We start from the raw sequence: 21,765 nt of genomic DNA, 5'->3' as shown, positions 1-21,765 counted from the left end.
TGTCTCCAAGCCAAACAAAAAAAAAAGGAAACCTAAAATGTTCAAACAAAACACAGGCAACAAATAATCAAAATGCAGTACAAACAGAAAAAAAACAATGCTCAAAACAACTGCAGTTCACAAGGATTTCTTAAAATGTTGCAACAACAATTACTAAATCAGTAAATTATTATATTATATTTAATGTTCAATGTCATTATATTTTCAGAATTTCTATAATTATTAAATTATATTTAAAAGAAATTGGCGTCTCCAAGTACCCACGTCTCCTATTTTGGAAAAATAGTCGTACCGGTACCAGCACTGGTCTCCAAAGTCTCCAAGTAACCCCATACCCGTGCAACCTTGAAGAGGACTATATGAGACATTGGAACCCTCAATCAGTGACCAATCAAGTGTGAGTTTCTAGTTGTGTGTAAACCTTGAAACCTCCATGAAATCACTTTGAATGTAAGGTGTAAGGGTTCCCAAATCAGTGGTTGAGTGTTGGAAACCATTTGTCCTTGTTTGGCCTAATTCTACAAATGTAACATGCTAAAATTAAATAAAGCATTTAAACATAAAAGTAACTTGCTGAAATGAATATAGCCGTTAACAAATATAGTCGTTAACATGATCATTGCAGCTTAACATTAAAGGAAGAGATTTATTGTTTATTTGAGATACATAATAACTGAAAGTAATTACATTGTTCTAAACCAAAAATGAACATAAGACATGAACGTAAGATAACAAAATAACTAACATTGCATTGAATGAAAGAGAGAGGGTTTAGAGAGTACATTTCAACTGATGCTAACATTCTAAACCTCATAACTTTATCAACATACCAGTGAGGAGGGAAAGTATCATCAAGGTGCTTTTTTGCCCAACCACGGACTTACTAGTCCCCCGTGCCATATCTGTCTGGATTGGCCTGACCCTTCATAGGGAGGTAACGGGAAGTGGAACTCATGCCATCTACACTAGAGGATAATCCTACACAGATCCCTAGTCAGTCATACACTATAGGCCACCCCTAACTTGTATGACCTCTAACTGGATTGTGTATCTGGATTAACATATTGGTTGACGCTTACAATAGTAGCCTCACCTTGACTGAGGGTTTCTATGTTAAGCATTCACACTAGATCATGAAGTTTATTGTTTGTCGTCCTGCTTGATTGGATTAAATTCTTGAAGGTATTCGAGTTCTCATGTTTGTCTCTATGCTACTGCATTCTGACTCTATGAGACTCATTGTCTGTGATAAATGTTTAGACTCAAGTTTCCCATGCAGGTTAACAGATTCGAGATGACTTTAACTCATAGAATGAAACCTTTCTACGTCAAACCCTAGGTTAATATAATACAGAGTTCGTACTTGTGCCCTTGAGCTAGCAACCTACTCTCTCACATGAACAAGGATGAATCCAAGCTTAATGAGTATGAAGAATTCACCGTCCCTTTTATGAATCAATGTTCTATACAAATTTACCAATCTTAAGTACAATAGTTGATTAGTTCGTATTTCCCACAATCTCAATGTTGTTTACAAAAGAAGTAACCCATATTTGGCATTTATTAAATTGCATCCGCCATTAAGTTGCAAATGATAAACATACGATACCCTTCTCCACACATGAATATCAACAGTCAATAGTTCTCCCTAGTCTGGCACGTTTGATTGTTTCGGTTGGTACTCTACCTCATCCTGAGGTCCAAGGCCTTATTTTATAGAAGTTGTAAATTGTTCCTTTTAAGTTTTATTGTAGCATGATTTTAACCTGTAAACTTACCTTGGTGTGGGAAAGATGAGATGGACAATAGGCTGTTCTCCCACATCAGCATAAGCCTCTGTGTTCTGGCGTATTATGAGCATTGATGCTGCTACAATACTGTTCAATGAAACTACTGATTTGTTTGAATGCCAACTGCATTAGGGGGCTATGAAGCTATGTATTTCTATACATAGGACTATCAGCATCAAGAGCGTTATAAGTTCCCTTGACTATAAACCCTTTTCTCACTGAGGTAATATTTAACTAAAAGTCTAAGTGCTCCTATAATGTAAATTATGCCCAACTGTATTAATGAGCACTGAAATACTACTCTAGTAAGATGTTTCTTACCAAGCTGAAGATAACTTAACCATCTTGATTGACGCTCTGGTATGAGGACCCCTTTGCCCCAAAGGTTTCCAAATAGCTACGATTACACTTGCGAGTGAAATCATTATCACTCCCTTCATGACTGCAATTAAAGGACTCTAGGGCATAGGTCTAGAGCATGTGGGTTTTAATCTACGTTGACCATATTTGCACTCACGTGGAGACTGTTGGTCACATAATTGTTTAACATTCTTCTCGTTATCAGCACTAATTCTCTTAAGGAGTTTCTGTTATATTCTACTCATTCAGGGTTGCAAAAGAATTTGCAATGATACAACTAAATTCTTGAGATGGAAAAATAGGGGGCATAAGAGCTGCCAATTGTACATCCAACTCATAAGTATGGAATGTAAACCATGCCTGACATGTCTCTATTGTCATGGCATCTTAAGGGTAATCTCTCAATGGCGATGCTATCTGCATCGAAGTACAACAGTGCCCTTCTACCCACTACCTTCCTAGGCTAGGATATTAGTTTATTCATAATCTAATCTCAATTAGATAGGTCGTCTGATTCTACTGCTATGATTTCAAGACTTAAGCAATTTCTGAAAAAGCTCAAATAAGAGGTCAAAAGTCTTCTTAACACAAGACTTGGATAGGCATCCGCTCTAATCTGAGGAGTACTGCTTGTATATCTTTTACCAACTATGCTCTACATAGTTTTTCGGGTTATATCCCATATTCACACATACGTATATATATATAACATGTTTTAGACCTTAACTTGCCCTTTAGAGAAGGCTACGTAGGCTCTTTATATATTCTAATTCAAATCCATAAAAATCAGTAATACCTCCTTTAACTCTCTGCTAAAATAATAAGAAACCAAGACATAACTAATATAAGTTAAGCCTCTTGATTTAACTATGTATTTTCTTTAAAAGAAAATAAACTCATCCATATTCAGTAAATATACTAAATTCTGAGTTTTAGTTTTGCCTGGACTTTCACTGGAACAATTGTTTTGTTCCTATTTTGCATTATTATATAAGCCACTTACTGGGGTTTGTTCAATTCTATCCCTAACTCGGCTAAAATGAACTATAGGTATGATGGCCAATTAAATCTTCAAATATCCTAAGTTCAAATGCAACTCAGCTCATTAACACACATACCAATTCAATACAAGGTAGGGTTTTCTTTCTCATTACCATTTGAAACTCTACCAATTTAAGTAATTCACAAGACATTGCCAGGTTACATGATAATAAAAAAAATTTCCTTCCCAGATTTAAGAAACTAAGGCAAGAATGGAATACATTAATTCTTCCTTTTTAGATTCTAGATAGGAAACACATGACCTCATGTAATTGGTGAATATGAGCTCCCTGTGGTTTCTTAGCAAGATAATCAGCTTCCACGATAAGTTCAGGAAGTCACCTCTTCATCTTTTGCCCTTCTATCTCACTACAAGAAGAAAAATCCTTCCTAAATGGCAGCCTTTCCGCATCACACAAGGAGATAATGGAAGAAATCGCAGAGCTCCTTCTATTTTCCAATACCGAACTGTCGTGTAGAATGAATGTCCCCTTTCCCAGCCGAATGCCTATATACTTCATGCTATCAAATTCCTTCTCTTTGTTGTTGTAGGTAATGATCACGCCAAAAGCCTGGTATCCCCTCCATTTTCCAGTTCACACTTATTTCATGCCTTCTTCCTTGACGGCAAGGTAAAAATAATCACCCAAAAATCACGCCTGCCAAACCCTTACCTTACTCCACGATAATGGTCACACCAAAAACACCTTTTGATATTCCTCCTAGAAGTTCGGGTTTCTTCTCCTTTATATTTTAATTGATTCATTCCATATCAATGAATCTCCAAATTAAAAGAAATACATGTCGATAATAATTTTGCCACTACAGTGTTCTCATTTTCCACGATACTCACCTTCTTTATGCCCAATAACGTTCTGCGCTACAATCATTCTTATTTTATTTACTTTACAATTGTATTCTACCATTGGATAAATGGCTTGATGTCATTACCTTATTATAAGGTCTCAATAAATTAAAAAAATAAGGTAGGCTTTCAAAGTAAACTTTTATTCACTTAAATAAAAGTATATATATTCGGAATTAAGGATTAATAAAATTAAACTTGCTCAAAACTCATGGTCCTTGATAATGCATTTATGAAAGACCATTTCAAAATTGGTCAAAATACTTAATACAATATGATATGATAAAAGGGGGTGAGCAATAATATTTATATTTATATACATATATAAATTATATTTACGCATGAGCGATAAAACAATTAAATTTTCATAATAAAATAATAATAATTAACTTGGTATTCCAATCCACAACTAGAGTCGTGAAACCCTAAAAATTCCTATACGGACCAATTAGGGTTACCTGACATGACGAGTTGACGTAAATACCAAGGTCAACATGAGACTACCTGACTCGGAGTTAGGGTCCCAGATGGTATGATTTCTCTTTTCCTTACCTCCCGACCTGATGATACGTCCCCTCCCTTCTCGAAGGACAACGAACTCCTGCACACACTTGGCCCAGTTCAAACAATTAATCTGAAATCTTGTCATAACTCTGACATTTCAAAAATATTATTAACATAAATAAAACCTCTTAAATATCATAATGATAAATATCAAAACATCAATCTAACCGTTGTAAGTCCTCATTTCACCGTACTAGCACAAATGCCATCAAGGGCATCATAACTCAATTAAAACATGAACAACTAGGGCACGTTCATTTAGTTACAACATGAAAAAATCTAGGGCATGCTTAAACATCTCGCAAGTATAGCATATATCAACTAGGGCACACATATAACATGGCATTAAGTAGCATAAAAATGACTAGGGCAAAAATGGGATGTAACAACAAACGTTGTCATTCCTAGTTGCCATAAAACAATAGGTGTAAACCCTAAGAGTGGGTGTATGATTGAAAGCCTTCATGTAGACATTATTCATTGCCTTTATGCCGCATTATAAGGTTTGTTCATGACATTGAAAAGTTTAAGGACAATAGATACCAAAGTCTTAGAGTGAGTTCCAAGACAAGGGTCTAAAAGGAAGCCCCAAGTGCCAAACTCATGTTGCAGTTGAAGAAGCCCTTGCCATTTGTTTTGACAAACCAAAGTAAGTCCTTCCTCTGCATCACTACTACACTTATACATCAAGGAAGGTATATAGAAATCAACATACATATCACAAATCTGAAAAACACATTCCATAAGAACACAATGTTCTTAATTGTAGTCACTATTGTCAATCGTTGCCACTCAATCTTGAACAGCATAGACAATCGCTACTCCCATTGGAAGCTGCCCTTGACTTTAGTCATTTTGGCATGAAATGGGAATGGAACATTGATTCTTAATCCCCCCACAATGTGAAATTTTCACTTATTCACACAAAATACTGAAAAGATAGAAAATGAAATGCCACCAAAGCTAAGAAGCGGCCCCATTGTTGGTGACTGACAAGAGGACTCTAATTAACCTCCTTCCTCCATCACCTCCTACCTCCAATGATTTGCTACTTAGAAAATTTGGATTTGAAGCTCAATTTTAGAATGCCTCATTCAAGATGGTATATATATATATTGGCACTACTAAACTGACATAACTAATAAATAGTAACAATTTAAATTCTATCAGTAAATACTTAATCTATAGAGGAAGACTTTTAAAAAAACTAAACTAAATGAAATAAAACTATTGATTTAAATGACTTGACTCAACCATGTGGTCTCTACCCTATTTGACATATCATGACACATGTCGATATAATTCCTACTATCAATTGCTTGGAAGATGCCTCACGATTTTATATGTAGACACTGCTCAAAGAGATGACCATCACAATGTTACCAACACTGGCTTCATGGAGTGACCAAGAGATTCTCTCCAAATTTAGTGATATTGATAGAGGCACATTTATGAGAAATCTTAACAAATTAGCCAAAGCTAACTACAATAGAAATCAGTTGTTCAGCCTCATGTGCCTCAACATTCACGTTGCCACCACTGCTGCAAAATAGACCAAAAAAAATTTGTTTATGTTTACCTTTGTACACAATGATTTGAAATTTCCTCAGCTCTATGTGTTGACTCTTTATGTTATTTCAAAGGTGAAGGAAGTCAATGCAGGTTTACACCACTATGTTTTGTGGATGTTATTCATGTCGACGATCTCGTGTATTGTTGCAAAGAGATCAATCTACCTGAATCTACACAATAGGACGACTTTTGTGCCCTCCTCGTTCAATGCCTCTCAAACACAATGCTCAAAATGTGAAACCAAGATGCAGTCACCACAGCAAAATATAATGCAGCTGCCTTGAACAGAGAAAGCCGACCACAAATAGATCGCTCAAAACAATATTAGAGTGAGTAGGCCACTACAGAGGAAAGTAGAACCCAATGATGATCAAGGTCACAGGAAATTAATGCCTTAGAGCCAAGGAAGATTTAGCAGATATTCAAGATCAATCTTCAATGATACCAATGGTTATATGAATTCCACACAGGTATTATGTATCATATCACCCTCTATCCAAATTCATATGGTGTGCCTTCTGTTTCAGACTTCAACTCCTAGCCTTATGCCTTTATTTGTAACGCATCCTTATTTGCAACACATCCAATGCAGCAGAGATCATGCAATCTAAAGGATATAGGACCCGCAGAAACTACACAGTTCTCCTTTCTTCCTCACGTCCATAGTCAATCTCAGGCACATAAATTACATCCGCTCTGATACCACATAGGAAATATTGTCAAAGACAAAGAAGTTAGAATAATCAAAATAATGCGTGCTTCTATAAGCATTTCATTCAATACACTTCACATATTTATAGGATTCTGTATTGAATGAAATTCATATAGAAGCACGCATTATTTTGATTATTCTAACTTCTCTGTCTCTGCCTATATTTCCTATATGGTATTAGAGCAGACATAATTTATGTGCTTGAGATTGACTATGGCCGTGAGGAAGAAAGGAGAACTGTGTAGTTTCTGCGGGTCTTATATTCTTTAGATTGAATTATCATTGTTGTGTTGGATGTGTTACAAATAAAGACATAAGGCTAGGAATTGAAATCTGAAACAGAAAGCACAACGTATGAACTTGGATAGACGGTGATGTGATACATAAGACCTGTGTGGAATTCATATCACCATCGGCATCATTGAAGATTGATTGCATCAAATATACCGCTATAATCTTGATACCATATAGGAAACATGGGCAGAGACAAAGAAGTTAGAATAATCAAAATAATACGTGCTTCTATATGCAATTCATTCAATACACTTTACATATTTATAGGATTCTTAAATCCTATTATTTAGCAAACAACATAAATGACATCCCTAAATATATTGAGTTGTTTTAACAACTCAATTACAAACAAACATTCTTGCCACTAACAAACTCTAACAAATAACTATTATCACATCCGTAATAGTTATGTGAGTTGTGATAACAACTCACATTATTAACTTATATGAACACTAACATTTAATTTCCCAACAATAATGTCCTCTATTAGGAGAATACATGTTTCCCATTAATTAACATACATCATTAAGCATTATTCTGTCTTAAATTAGGTTATTGGGGTTATAAATATATATAATGAAATAAATAGCTAATTAAATTTAGGGTTTGCCTTCACTTTTTCCCTAACCTTAACCAAAGATGGTGGAATTACTGTGCTAGGGTGCTTGAAACAGTCTACAAGAGGACTCCCTCAAGGTTTCTTAGGACATATGTATCCATACCCCATCTTGGGAACTTCCCCTCAAGGTTTCAGGAATACATGACCTTACACATATTGGGATCTACCTATCTTGTGACTGAATTACTCCACCTCTCCCTACACAAACCCCCTATCCCATGTAGGTATTGGCAGAAGAGTAAGGACTAGGCTATTAATATAATATTCTTTCCTGTACTATGAATGTATATGAAATTAAGTATGATTGTCATACATATTACAGTCTATATTAATATTGCTATTAAATTCTGCACAAGAACATTATCAAGCTTCATATATTAAGCACATCCCCATGCATACCACCAAGAACAAGGATATTCTGCCAAGAACTTAACAACAGTTCTGATCTTAAGTGATAGATGGTAATATTACTAGAGGCCTTTGATTCCTTTCCTTTATATCTCTCAATGTGAAGGAGAGGTCACACCTCTTCGTCATGTATGCCCTTTGGCATGAAAAATTAATTGCTCAAATAATCAATGATAATCGATGTATTAACAAAGGAGACAATGGCTCCTTAAATAGAGCTTACAAGATGATGTTTCTAAATAAGAAACAACCGTTACCAGGAGTTACAAGCAACGCTAAAAATAGAGACTACATGACTAACTCTAAGACTCTAAAAAAAGAACTGAACAAAGATGACAACCAAGATGACCATTATAGAATAAATATAATATTATTTTAATACCCTCCCTAATGGTCATCGTACTCACTTCCCTAAAAAGACATTGCAGATCTTTTGATCACAAATGCAAAGAAGGCTGCCCCTTCTCTTCAGAACACTCTGCTGTTGCGGAGACCCTCCCAAAATCTGCAAAATGTTAATGACCAAGAGTACCAAAAGCCGTCCAACCTGATGTAACGCTCACATGTTAATTACAAAATCATCACACACGAATTATTGAGCCGAAATAAAATCTGAAACCACGATTTTGAGCAAAAATCAGCAAACCCTCCAAAGAGCAACAAACACGATTTTGTCAAAAAACCAAAACTTTTGTAGATGAGCACTAAGCACTATTCGCTCCAGCAACTCAAAAACAAACTGCAAGATAACATGATTGCAGATGTTCGCCCAAAGGGTTTTGACTATCATTATGTGATCGTGGATGAATTTTTTCCACTAAATTGTGAGTTTTGGTGAGTTTTTGGGTGAGTAACTTGCCAAGAACTCACCAAAGACTCACATAAACTCAATTCTAAAACTCAGAAACTTCAAGATCTAGTTGTTCAAGACAGAAAAATTCTCATGATTCACGGGAGAACTTGGCAAATTTAAAATCTATGTTAAGTTCCCTCAGATTAACAGGTTGCCGATATTTTGAGGAAGCCCCTTGCTAAGGGGAATCTTGAGATTGTAAAAGAGAGACTTGGATTGGTGGAAAATATTTTCCTATGTAAGAGGGGGTGTTAAACTGTTTAACTTGAGTTGTTTAGCTGATGGTCTCACATTGTTGGCACAACACTGACAGAAGCTGTCATGATGAACAGAAAACAGGTGATATGAAATTGTCTTACAAACGTAAGACTTCACAATTTCATTAATCATAAAACTTGCTGCAGCCACCTATCCTCAGTATGTCAGGGATATTGCAGGCTGGATATAATAAGATTTGCTATATAATAAACAGTAATTGCTTGAAGGGATCGATCCTCTCCCCTTAGTGACAGCAATCTCATTATTATTCACTAAGTAGCGATTTCAATATATATTATGGGGTGCGATTACATATAAACCACCACAGGTCTTATTTAAAGAGACACATGAAATTAATAAGTAATAACAATCAAATTAATAATAGTCAGCGGTGGCAAGAGGTAAAGGTCACCAAGGAGAGACGCCACCTTAGAAAGGAAGAGACGTGAATATGAAACAGGTATGATCCTTCCCTTCCAAGGAAGAAGTATATATGTGGAAGAACGGCATTCAAGGAGGGGAATCGATTGATCACCATTGAAAAGCAGAAATAGAAGGACAATCAAATAGAGAAGACAGATCTAATTGCAGAAATATCAAGAGTAGTCAGCAATCTTTGTTAGTCAAAGTGCTGGGTATGATATTACATAATCTTTATCATGATTCACTCATCATATAATAATGTTTGAATGGATAAATAATTAATATAATACTGCTAATTATCATAAAGATTCCTCTAAAGTTTTCATTCAATCTGCCGTCCCATTATGGAGGGGAGAAAGTACATATGAGGGATGCTAGTAGCTAGGGATCCATTCAAGTAGAGACACCCCAAGTGGGGCTGGGAGACCGAATGACTGGTGTCGTTCCGTGCTCTTGGGCTTGATGGAATGGCTCAAGATGCCTTGTATGATCTCCCAAGGGGCTCCATAATGTGGATGGTTTGCAAGTAGCACAAGGTTCCATTCAAGTAGAGGAACCCCGAGTAAGGCTGGGAGGCCGAATGGTAGGTGCCATTCCATGCTCCTGGGCTTGATGGACAAGTTCAAGGCGCCTTATATGATATTTCAAGGGACTCCATAATGGGGATAGGTTGTTAAGAAAAATGTTATTGAATCCCATATGCACATTATGCAATTTACAATGATGATTAAGATAATATTCCTAATCCTAGTAGGAAAGATCAATTTTATATCTAACATGATTGAGGGGTCTCAATCAGGGTCTAATGTTAATGCATGGTAGCTACGGTAAGATAAATGATTGAATGAGAGATAAATGAAGTCTCTCATTCAATCATTTATCCTATCAATTAAACCATTAAGAAAAACTTCAAGCTATTTTAATTGATGATTATTCCTCATGTATATCAATATCGATAATCATATCATGAAATATTTGTAATCAACGATAGTTATCTAATTAACCATCTGTCTCGATCTATATCGGATGTGTTCTCAACAAGAGATTATCATATTGCTATTGGGTGGTATAGTAATGCACCGGTTAATGAATATAACCCTTTAGTTAGTGATCCGTGTCGGTTAACATAGACACCGATTCACTTCGGTTAATTTGCAATGCCAAACGCCATCATTAATACTTATCAGCATATTGGTTAAAATGTTACGTGAGTCCCAATTAATATCGGGTTGGTAAATATGTTATATGTTACGTGAACTCCGATTAATATCGGGCTGACAAATATGTTTAACACCGGTTGATATTATATACCAAAAGGTGCGATCAAGTAGTGTCTTGATCGGTCATGTCCATAAGACATGACCAGTCAAGGCACTGCTTGATCCTCCCCTCTCATATATATATATATATCATTTGGCATTTGAGAAAGAGGATATCGAAATCAATAAATACTCCTCTTACCTGCCAAACAAAGAAGATAGTCAGAATTGTAATTAAGATAAAATACATAGATATATAAAGAATAAAATTAGAATACATCTTGCATATTGAATTGTAAATTGAACAAACATTTACATGGTATCAGAGCTATAATTAAATCGAACTTGAGGCTGTTCAATTTTACGTAAAATTCAAATCAAGCATATATTCAACATCACAATCCCATCAATGGCTAGCGCTATCAGATTTGAAGACAGACTCGCAGGAGGTGATGACTTCTCCGCATGGAAATTCAGAATTCAAATGATTCTAAAAGAAAATAAAGTCGAATCATTTGTAAAGACTGAAACTGAAGAACCTGAGACTGAACCTGACAAAGCAATTTGGAGAGAAGGAAATGATAAGGCTATCAAAATCATAGTTGATGGGGTAAGGAACAACATTATGCCCATTATAAAGAAACATGAAATAGCCTTCAACATGATCAAAGCACTTGAAGACGCTTTTGAGATATCTAATGCTAATAGAACCTTGGCTCTAAAAAGAGAAATAAATCACATAGCCATGATAAAAGGAGAATCTGTCAATGCCTACTTCATGCAAATATCTGCCCTAAGGGATGAACTAGCAACCCTTGGATATGAGATCCAAAGCAAAGAATTAACCCTCATTTCTCTAGATGGGTTACCTAGCATATGGGAAACATTTGTCCAAGGCATCAGTGCAAGGGATAACTTCCAAAAATTCGATAGGCTAAAGGTTGACTGTCTCCAAGAGGAATCAAGGTAAAATAAGAAAGGGATCCAACAGAAGAATATAGATGAAGATCTTCAAGTTCTTAATATGAACACAAATAAGAAAGGCAAGCAGAAGCAATTTAGGAGGAGAAAAGGTCGTCACGGCAAGAACTCCTTCAGAAGGGACCTCTCTCAGATTCAATGTTACAGATGTGACAAATTTGGGCACTATGTTGCCAAATGTCCAGAAAGAACTATACAGGCCACATTTGCCAAAACAGGAAAATCCAAAAGAGAAGAGGACTCCGAGAAGTATGTACTCTATTCAGCACTATCAAATCAAGTATCAAATAAAGTGAACTCCTGGGTGATCGACAGTGGCTCATCCAGACACATCACAAGATTCAGAGAAGTACTAGACTCAATGAAAGAGGAAAATGATGAGGAAGTAACTATCGGAGATGACTCTACACACCCTGTCAAAGGAGTTGGAACCTGCACCATCAAACTAAAGTCGGATGTATCATTACAACTTAGAGGAGTGCTATATGTTCCAGGCATCAAGAGAAATCTAGTCTGAATATCAGCATTGGAGGACAATGGATACAGAGTAACCTTAATGGACAACAAAGTATTGGCTTGGCCAAAGAACTCATCCATCAAGAAGGCTAAAACAATTGGTCAAAGACAAGGCTATTTGTATGAGCTATGTACAGAACCCAACGTAGACCTAATTCATGAAACCATAGATGCCAATGAAATCTGGCATTGAAGACTAGGCCACCTAAAATTTAGAGCTTTATCATCAATGGGAGACCTAGTCACAGGTCTACCCAAGTTAAAGCAATATCATTCAGGGGCATGCACAAGATGTGCCCTAGGTAAAAATACTAAGGGTGCTTTTCAGAATAGTACTAGGAAAACAAGTAAAATTTTAGAGTTAGTTCATTCTGATGTAGGTGGACCTATGTCCATGCCTTCATTGGGGGGATTTTTGTATTATGTAATATTTGTTGATGACTATAGGAAAACTTGGATCTACTTTCTGAAATGTAAAGAATCAGAAGAGATCCTTAATAGGTTTAGAGAATTCAAATCACTAACAAAGAACTACTCAGGAAATAAAATTAAAACCCTAAGAACTGACAATGGGGGGGAATACACATCAAAAATATTTAAAGAGTTTTGTAAAAATTCGGGGATTAAGAGGGAGTTAACAATACCTTATAACCCCCAACAAAATGGGATAGCTAAAAGGAAAAACAGGACAATAGTCGAAGCAGCCAAAGCTATGATTCTTGATCAGAATCTAAATATCAATCTTTGGGCAGAAGCAACTAGCACTGTTGTATATATTCAAAACAGATGTCCCCACTCTAATCTTGAAGATAAGACCCCTGAAAAAGTCTTTACTAAATCAAAACCTGATATTAGCCACCTTAGGATATTTGGATGCCCTGTCTATATTCATGTACCAAGGGAGAAAACATTAAAACTAGAACCTTCTGGGAAAAGGGGAATCTTTGTAGGATATAGTGAAACCTCCAAGGCTTACAGGATCTATATACCTGGTCAAAAGAATATTGAACTAAGCAAGGATGTGATCTTTGAAGAAGACTTAGCCTTCAAAAGAGCCCAAAGCTCTCTAGACCCTGAAGTCTATATCCCCAACTCTAGCATAGATAGAGATCCTAGAGAAAACCTCAACAAAAGACCACCATGGGCCACCAAAACTATAGCAGAAGCTCAGAAGTTTGTTGCTCCTCCAAGAACCTTCAGGGAAAGCAAAAGGCCTAACAAATTCACTAGCTATGTTTCCCTTATGAATGATCTCTCTAAAGCCGAACCAAACAATGTATCTGAGGCTCTTGAACATCAAGTATGGAAGAATGCAATGTCTAAAGAGTATCATTTCATTATGAAAAATGATGTTTGGGAGATTGTTCCTAGGCCAACTAAGAAATCAGTTGTTTCATCTAAATGGCTTTTTAAGATCAAACATGCTGCAGATGGTAATATTGAAAAACACAAGGCCAGGTTTGTAGCTAGAGGGTTCTCTCAAAGAGAAGGAATAGATTATGAAGAAACTTTTCCACATGTTGCCAGATATACATCAGTAAGAGCTGTATTAGCCATTGCAGCAGCTAAGGGGTGGAAGGTACACCAGATGGATGCTAAGACAACATTTCTAAATGGTGAGATCTCAGAAGAAGTCTATCTAGAGCAACCTGAAGGGTTTGAAATTCATGATGCAGAGTCTCATGTGTGCAAACTCAAGAAAGCTCTTTATGGGCTTAACAGGCTCCCAGGGCTTGGTATGAAAGAATTGACACCTATCTCTTAGGACTAGGCTTCTCTAAAAGTGATGCAGATCATAATCTCTACTACAAAAATAACAAAGGTGATATGCTAATGTTAATTTTATATGTTGATGACTTATTAATCATAGGAAATGATCATCTTATAGATCAATGCAAGAAAGATCTATCCAAAGAATTTGATATGAAGGACTTAGGACTCCTTCATTACATCCTAGGATTGGAAGTATGGCAAAATTCAAACAACATTATACTAAACCAAGGAAAGTATACCTTGGATATATTGAAGAGATTCAGAATGCTAAACTGTAGACCCATGACCTCTCCTATGGAAACCAATTTACATAAACTTAAAGAAGCAGCAGCAGAGTCACAACCTACTGACTCTACTCAATACAGACAAATGATTGGGTCCCTGATGTACCTGGTGAATACAAGGCCAGATATCTGTTATGCAGTTAATGTCTTAAGTCAGTTCATGTGTGAACCTAAGGAGATACACCTGGTTGCAGTAAAACACATAATGAGATACCTACAAGGTACCCTAAACCTTGGTCTCAAATATGAGAAAGTTGACATAAACCTACATGGATTTACAGATTCAGATTGGGCTGGAAGTGTAACTGACAGAAAAAGTACCTCAGGGTGCTGCTTTAGTCTAGGTTCAGCCATGATATCTTGGATCTGCAAGAAGCAGTCCTTTGTAGCACAAAGCTCCACCGAGGCAGAATACATTGCAGCTTCTATGGCGGCTCGAGAGGTAGTATGGCTTAGAAAGTTACTTGTGGGGTTGTTTGGAGAACCTATGAAACCCACTATTATACACTGTGACAATCAGAGCTGCATAAAACTTTTAGTTAACCCAGTGTTTCATGACAGATCCAAGCATATTCAGATCCCATACCACTATGTGCAAGATATGGTAGACAGAAATGTTATTCAATTAGAATATGTTTGTACAAGAGATCAAACGGCAGATATTTTGACCAAACCTCTTTCCAGGGTGAAGGTTGATCACTTCAGAAAAGGTTTAGGTATGATAGAAAGGTAATTTGCTTTGTAATCTGTATTTACATATCAATAAGATGTTTAATGTGTAAACTTCTGGATTTTATCCCCTGAGTTCATATCTAAGAGGTGACGATCTCTCAAGATAATGAACACTTGTATGGAGACATTATAAGGTGACGATCTTATGATGTCCAAACCAGTTATCATGTTGGATCTCTAGTGTATCATGGATGAGCCATGATTGTGTTGTGGTAAAATATTTATATGAAATGTTAGTGCACCTACCTCAACTTGGATAAAGATGAGAATGGAATATTTTCTCATATGATTATTCTTAAGTATTGCATGCTTAGGCAATACTGATATCACGTGCTAAGGTGATATCCTGTCATCACAAGATTGATGTGATGGTCTTTTGTATCACGTGTTTAGGTGATACTTCATATCATGTGATTAGGTGATATGATTTCCTAGAAAGTTAGATTGTGTAAAGAATGCTAACTATCATTTCAAATTGTGATGCTTGATACACTGCTCTCATTTATCTTACCTAGCTAAGAGGGAGTGTTAATGCATGGTAGCTACGGTAAGATAAATGATTGAATGAGAGATAAATGAAGTCTCTCATTCAATCATTTATCCTATCGATTAAACCATTAAGAAAAACTTCAAGCTATTTTAATTAATGATTATTCCTCATGTATATCAATATCAATAATCATATCATGGCATATTGGTAATCAACGATAGTTATCTAATTAACCATCTATCCCAATCTATATCGGATGTGTTCTCAATAAGAGATTATCATATTGCTATCGGGTGGCATAGTTATGCACCGGTTAATGAATATAACCCTTTAGTTAGTGATCGGTGTCGGTTAACATAGACACCGATTCACTTCGGTTAATTTGCAATGTCAAACACCATCATTAATACCGATCAGTATATTGGTTAATATGTTACGTGAGTCCCAATTAATATCGGGTTGGTAAATATGTTATATGTTACGTGAACTCCGATTAATATCGGGCTGACAAATATGTTTAACACCAGTTGATATTATATACCAAAGGGTGCGATCAAGTAGTGTCTTGATCGGTCATGTCCATAAGACATGACCGATCAAGGCACTGCTTGATCCTCCCCTCTCATATATATATATATATATATATATATATCATTTGGCATTTGAGAAAGAGGATATCGAAATCAATAAATACTCCTCTTACCTGTCAAACAAAGAAGATAGTCAGAATTGTAATTAAGATAAAATAATAGATATATAAAGAATAAAATTAAAATACATCTTGCATATTGAATTGTAAATTGAACAAACATTTACATCTAATTGGTAAATGATATCTCTATTTCATTTCTTAATTTACTTGGGATTGTGATTTTAGGCCATTTATGAAAGGGGGCATTACAGAAGCAGATCCAAACTCATGCACAGCAGAGAGACGAGCATGGAAAGAACAGTCATATAGGGTAATAAGGCTCAGCTATGAAGGAACTCTTCTTTGAGATTTGTGCCCAATTAACTGTTTGAGATAAAACAAATTGTAAATGTAAATTATTCTCAACTACTGTGATTAGTAGTTACTATTGGTTAGACTAGGTTGATTGATTAGTCAGACTAGTTGCTTGTTCAGTCAAACTAGACATCACTTTATTGAGTTGTAAGCTTATCTTGGAGCTTCTGTAAAAGTTATTGCAATTTCCAATTTAATGAACGAGTTATATTCTAGATGGTATATTTAAGATTTTGGTATTATTATTATGACAATAATATTATCGTCTTTCTTTTCTGCAGGTATGAAGGATGAACATGTATCGATTTCAATGTCATTCCTTTTCTTTTGAATGATATATATATAGTAAAGCAATCACGATCAAGTGGCACGTTGATCGGACATGTCTTTTAGACATGTCCGACCAAGATGTCACTTGGTCGTGACTGTCTACCGATTCACTCGGTGTTTATAGACATGTCCGACCAAGATGTCACTTGGTCGTGACTGTCTACCGATTCACTCGGTGTTTATGATAACTTAATCGGTGCCATTTGTAAATGATAACAGATCGATATAACCACACCCGATAATGAATCAGTGTCAAAGCAAATGATAACAGATCGATATAAAAACACCCGATAATGAATCGGTGTCAAAGCAAACAAGCCCGATAACTAATAGCATTTAGATCGACGCTTAACTATGTTAAGCAGGTCGTCGATCTATTCCATCTTTATCCAATATCAATATCATAATTAAGATCAAAGTTACAGTCTGATAAACATATTCAATTCGGAAAGCATAAATCAGATAATCTAATAGCATAGATGAGTAAACAAAAACAGAATGGAGGAGATTAACGAGTTAGGAAAATCTTATCTTGCAGAAGCTACTAATGCATTAACAGCTTCACTTAACACCTCACTGAATTTCTCTTAGATTCATGGTGAAATTGTCTATTTAAAATTTTAAAGTTCTAATTTTAATCATTATGCATGTAGTATCTTTTCTAAAATGTCATTCCCATGTAGTTATTTCTTTTCAATTTTTAATAGAAGATGGATGCAGAATTGAGAGTTCGGATCTGTGAGTTTGAATTGTTCATATTTTCAATGTGTTTGTAGATTAGCGTACTCAGATATGCTGTTTTGATGAAAAAAATTGTTTTAAGTTCTTTGCAGTTGGGACTAAAATTTAAATTATCTGAGTGCAAAATCTGCTTACCATAGTCTGAAAACTAGCATGGTGAGGGGGAAATATTTAATAAAGAATTAAACATAAATGACAATAATCTACACTGATTAATCATAACACTATGCATTTAAGGTTCACAAACATGAGCATTTCTACACAATGAATCTTACCATTACATTGGGAAAAATGCAAAGATAAAATATTCCAACCAAGGGAAACGTTTATTATCATAACATGAAATCTAGTGCAAAAATATACAGTCACTCACCTCAGCAAGATCCTCAATTGTTGGTACTTTTCCAAGCAACTTTTTGTAGACAACTTTGGGGAAATGCAACTCCAAAATGTGCCCATTATAGATGGCTAATCCAAGAACAATTCCCACCAACTCAAATTCCTCTGATACATCCCATGGCGGATTATTGAACCAGAATAAACGAGTTTCCTCATTGTAAGAAAACATGCCATACTACAACCATGCATTACAAAAGAAAGCAGACTCAGAAAATCTACAACAACAATGCAACAAAGTTTGCTTCTTTTATTTAATTTTACTAAATTTTAAAAATCAGGAAAAATAAGAGTTTGACTAAGAGAATTGAACACTTATATAAGAAAACTAAACAAAAACCTTTGGATCAAAAATATCTCTGACAAGTAACTGAAAGAATTCCTTTTGAACACCACCTTCATCAATTCCATCTTCTCCTATAAACTGAACCTATAAGAAAAATAGAAAGTGACGAGGAAGTAAATTTACGGACAAAGTAGCATCCACATTTTCATTGGCGAGAGAGAAGCAATTACATAGAAATTGTACTTTAAGTTTAAAAAAAATATATTATAAACTCCTAATGGGCAGAAACATCCAATCATAAAAATGGATTGCACTAAACTAGCAAGGTTGTGAAGTAAACTAATCTTGGAATCCATCTGTCAGTCATGTCAGAAAAATATATGTCTTTCATCATTTGAATAAAACAACATTAAGGTTTTAGATGAATGATCTCAGACAACAGGAAGAAAATCAGATGAAAACAACACTGCATAGTAAAAAGAGAATGTTACATTTTGTAATTATCATTACAATATCCAGAATATCCACCAAGCAAGTAATGCAATAGGAATGAATTTAATTATAAAGCCTACCTTCAGTGGCTTCTTCAGATCCTCAGTATGGCTTCTTATCTGAAAGGAGTAAAAATTGAAGTCTATAAGATAAAGCATTGGTTATGCCGTGGATTTTATAGTTACAAAGTAATTAGATTTCTTATATTAAAAGCACCGCAAAGTCTCAATTTTAAAATAGAGAAAAGTTTAATATATTGCACTTTCATGCAAGGTTTCAGATTTCTAACTTTATACTCTCAACAAGTCTTTGTTATGTATGCCATACTCCTGACTATTCTAAGGGAATAAGCAAGTCAAAAACAAGTTTACTACCCAATTCCTATCCATGATGCAATTATGATTACAACAATAATTTTACCAAATATGAGGTCACTACAATACCATTTCTTCAATCCCTACATCCGTATCATGGATCCAAAAAAAAAAAACCCAAAAATAAGAATACATAAATGTTCACAAACATGCAATCTATTGTACCAAAGATAAGGAACATATGGTAAGCAGCAATAGCATGATAATATCACAAACAAACCCTCACCATAAAAAATGGCATCAGACAATAACATGGAACATTTTGCATTGTCATTATTCTCATAAATCATAATTTTTATCATCTCATTGCCTCACACTCTGAAAAAATTATTGGGCTAATTTTGTTTAATGATCTAATACAAATTAATTATTCCCTTGTAGAGAAAAAGCATCTTCTTTTAGTGAAAATTAATATAGATCTAAGTTGCAGGGTTTGGCAGGTATGGGCCCTGGCATCGATCCGGTTCGGTCCGGGTCTGGATCCTAGTCCGGCCAGGGCCCGTGACTGGGTGAGCCAGTTCAGCCTAGGCAAATCTAGATGGCTGGGCAACCAAAAATCAATTTTTTTCTGCAAAATTTAATGAATTTTTTAAATCCGCCACTTGGAAAAGAAAAATAAAACCCTAAAAGTGACATTTAAAACACAAACTTAGTTCATTTTTCGCATTTGTTTTGCAAACATTAGTTTTTTCATTGCACGTTGAGCAAAGTTAGGCTTCCAACATCAAATAGGACTTGAAGATTGATTTTTGAAGCTTGATCAAGTGTTGCAGCATCATTTCTACTCATTTGCAAGCTTCCATCGGCTGAAAGATGTAGGTTTTTGTACATTTTTTTCAACCATTTTTGTTTCAAAAACATTAAAATTTATTTGTTCAATTTACCTATTTTTTTCATTATTTTGTTTTTGTTTTTGAATTTGTTCTTTTATCATAGGAACTACAATGGCATCTACCTCTTCCTCCATAGGCACAAATGAACAAGAAAAACAGAAATCAGATCCAAATTCTCCCCTATGGAAGTATGTTGACATTATACAACCACGTCCGAAAGGTGGGGGATTTTGTTGGAAATACCAGGGATGTGATAAAGAATGTAATAGTTCATAATTTTGGGGGGTAGGCCATTTGTGTGGAATACCAAGAAGAGGCATCAAAAAATGCCTTGGAAAAAATGGTTTGCCTATACAACAAGAGGTGTTAAGGAGCATGAAGAAGCAGAAGAGAGAAAAGCCCATAGATTAAATCAAACCATTTCAACAAAATCAAAGGGAATGCAGCTCCCATCTAATCCCAATATTGTAGTAGAAAACCACCCATTATTTCCCACAACCGAGCCTGAAAGTGAAGCACCCATTGCACGCAAAAGATCAAAGGGGCCTTTAGAAACTACATTTCAAAATGAGAGTCGAGACATTGCAGACCAAGATGGGGCAAGATGCATATATGCAAATGGGTTGGCTTTCAATGTTATTTGCTCCACATATTGGAAAAAGATGTTGAAAAGTGTTAATGAAGCTCCAAGAGGGTATAAGGGCCCAGGTTATGAGAAGGTATGTGGAACCTAGTTGGAAAGAGAGGTGAAAAGGATTGAAGATGCATTGAAGCCCATAAGGGATTCATGGATTGAGATAGGTGTTTCTATTGTTTCAAATGGGTGGAAAGATTCCAAAAATCATCCCTTGATCAATGTCGTAGCGGTGTCCCTTAAAGGGTCAATGTTTTTGAAAGTTGTGGATTATGAAGGCGAGGTGAAAGATGGGTAATTTATTGCAGATATTCTCATCTTTTCCATTGAGACAGTGGGACCCCGTAATGTTGTTCAAGTCATAACGGACAATGCAAAGAATTGCAAAGTTGTTGGTTTGTTGGTTGCGGAACACTATCACCATGTGTTTTGGACACCTCGTGCGGTCTGTTGATGTGTGTTTTAGGCACATAACATTACAGAATAAATTACCAAGATAATTTACCCTCTCTTGAACAAAATCACCTCAGATGCTAAGAATGAGATCAACTAAAATGATTCCAAGGTTTCTACATGTCAGGTCTTGATGAGTGGGTAACTCAATGGTTGATGTGAATTGTTGTGTTCACTTGGGGACTTACGCAAATGTTTGGATTATCATGAATGATGCGGAATAGGTGTGATGACAACTTAAGATTTATCAATATGGCTCTAGATTTACTTCTTACTAAAAAATGGGCAAAAGGAATAGGGTTCAGGAAATCTATTCTAAGCCTGGGAATGTAGGAAATGATGAATAGATCTAGTGGAATTAAACCAAGCGAGGTCTCACAATCAGGTATTGACACAAGCTTAGTGCAATCGTCTAAGGTATACTTA

General features: G+C 35.6%; 1 protein-coding gene across 8 annotated transcripts in view; it reads right to left on the bottom strand.

Annotated features, from left to right (window-relative positions):
* Positions 1 to 21,765, bottom strand: part of LOC131036882 (uncharacterized) — a 222,540-nt gene that overhangs the window by 109,669 nt on the left and 91,106 nt on the right. For all 8 annotated transcript variants that reach the window (XM_057968889.2, XM_057968890.2, XM_057968892.2 and 5 more), the window contains 3 exons: positions 19,126 to 19,164; positions 18,608 to 18,697; positions 18,245 to 18,445 (listed from right to left, as the gene is read on the bottom strand). In XM_057968889.2, coding sequence (XP_057824872.2) covers positions 18,245 to 18,445; positions 18,608 to 18,697; positions 19,126 to 19,164 — 330 coding nt within the window. The remainder of the gene's footprint in view (positions 1 to 18,244; positions 18,446 to 18,607; positions 18,698 to 19,125; positions 19,165 to 21,765) is intronic.

The sequence above is a fragment of the Cryptomeria japonica genome, chromosome 2, assembly GCF_030272615.1.
Source record: "Cryptomeria japonica chromosome 2, Sugi_1.0, whole genome shotgun sequence".
NCBI lineage: Eukaryota > Viridiplantae > Streptophyta > Pinopsida > Cupressales > Cupressaceae > Cryptomeria > Cryptomeria japonica.
This window is presented reverse-complemented; position numbering and strand designations above follow the sequence as displayed.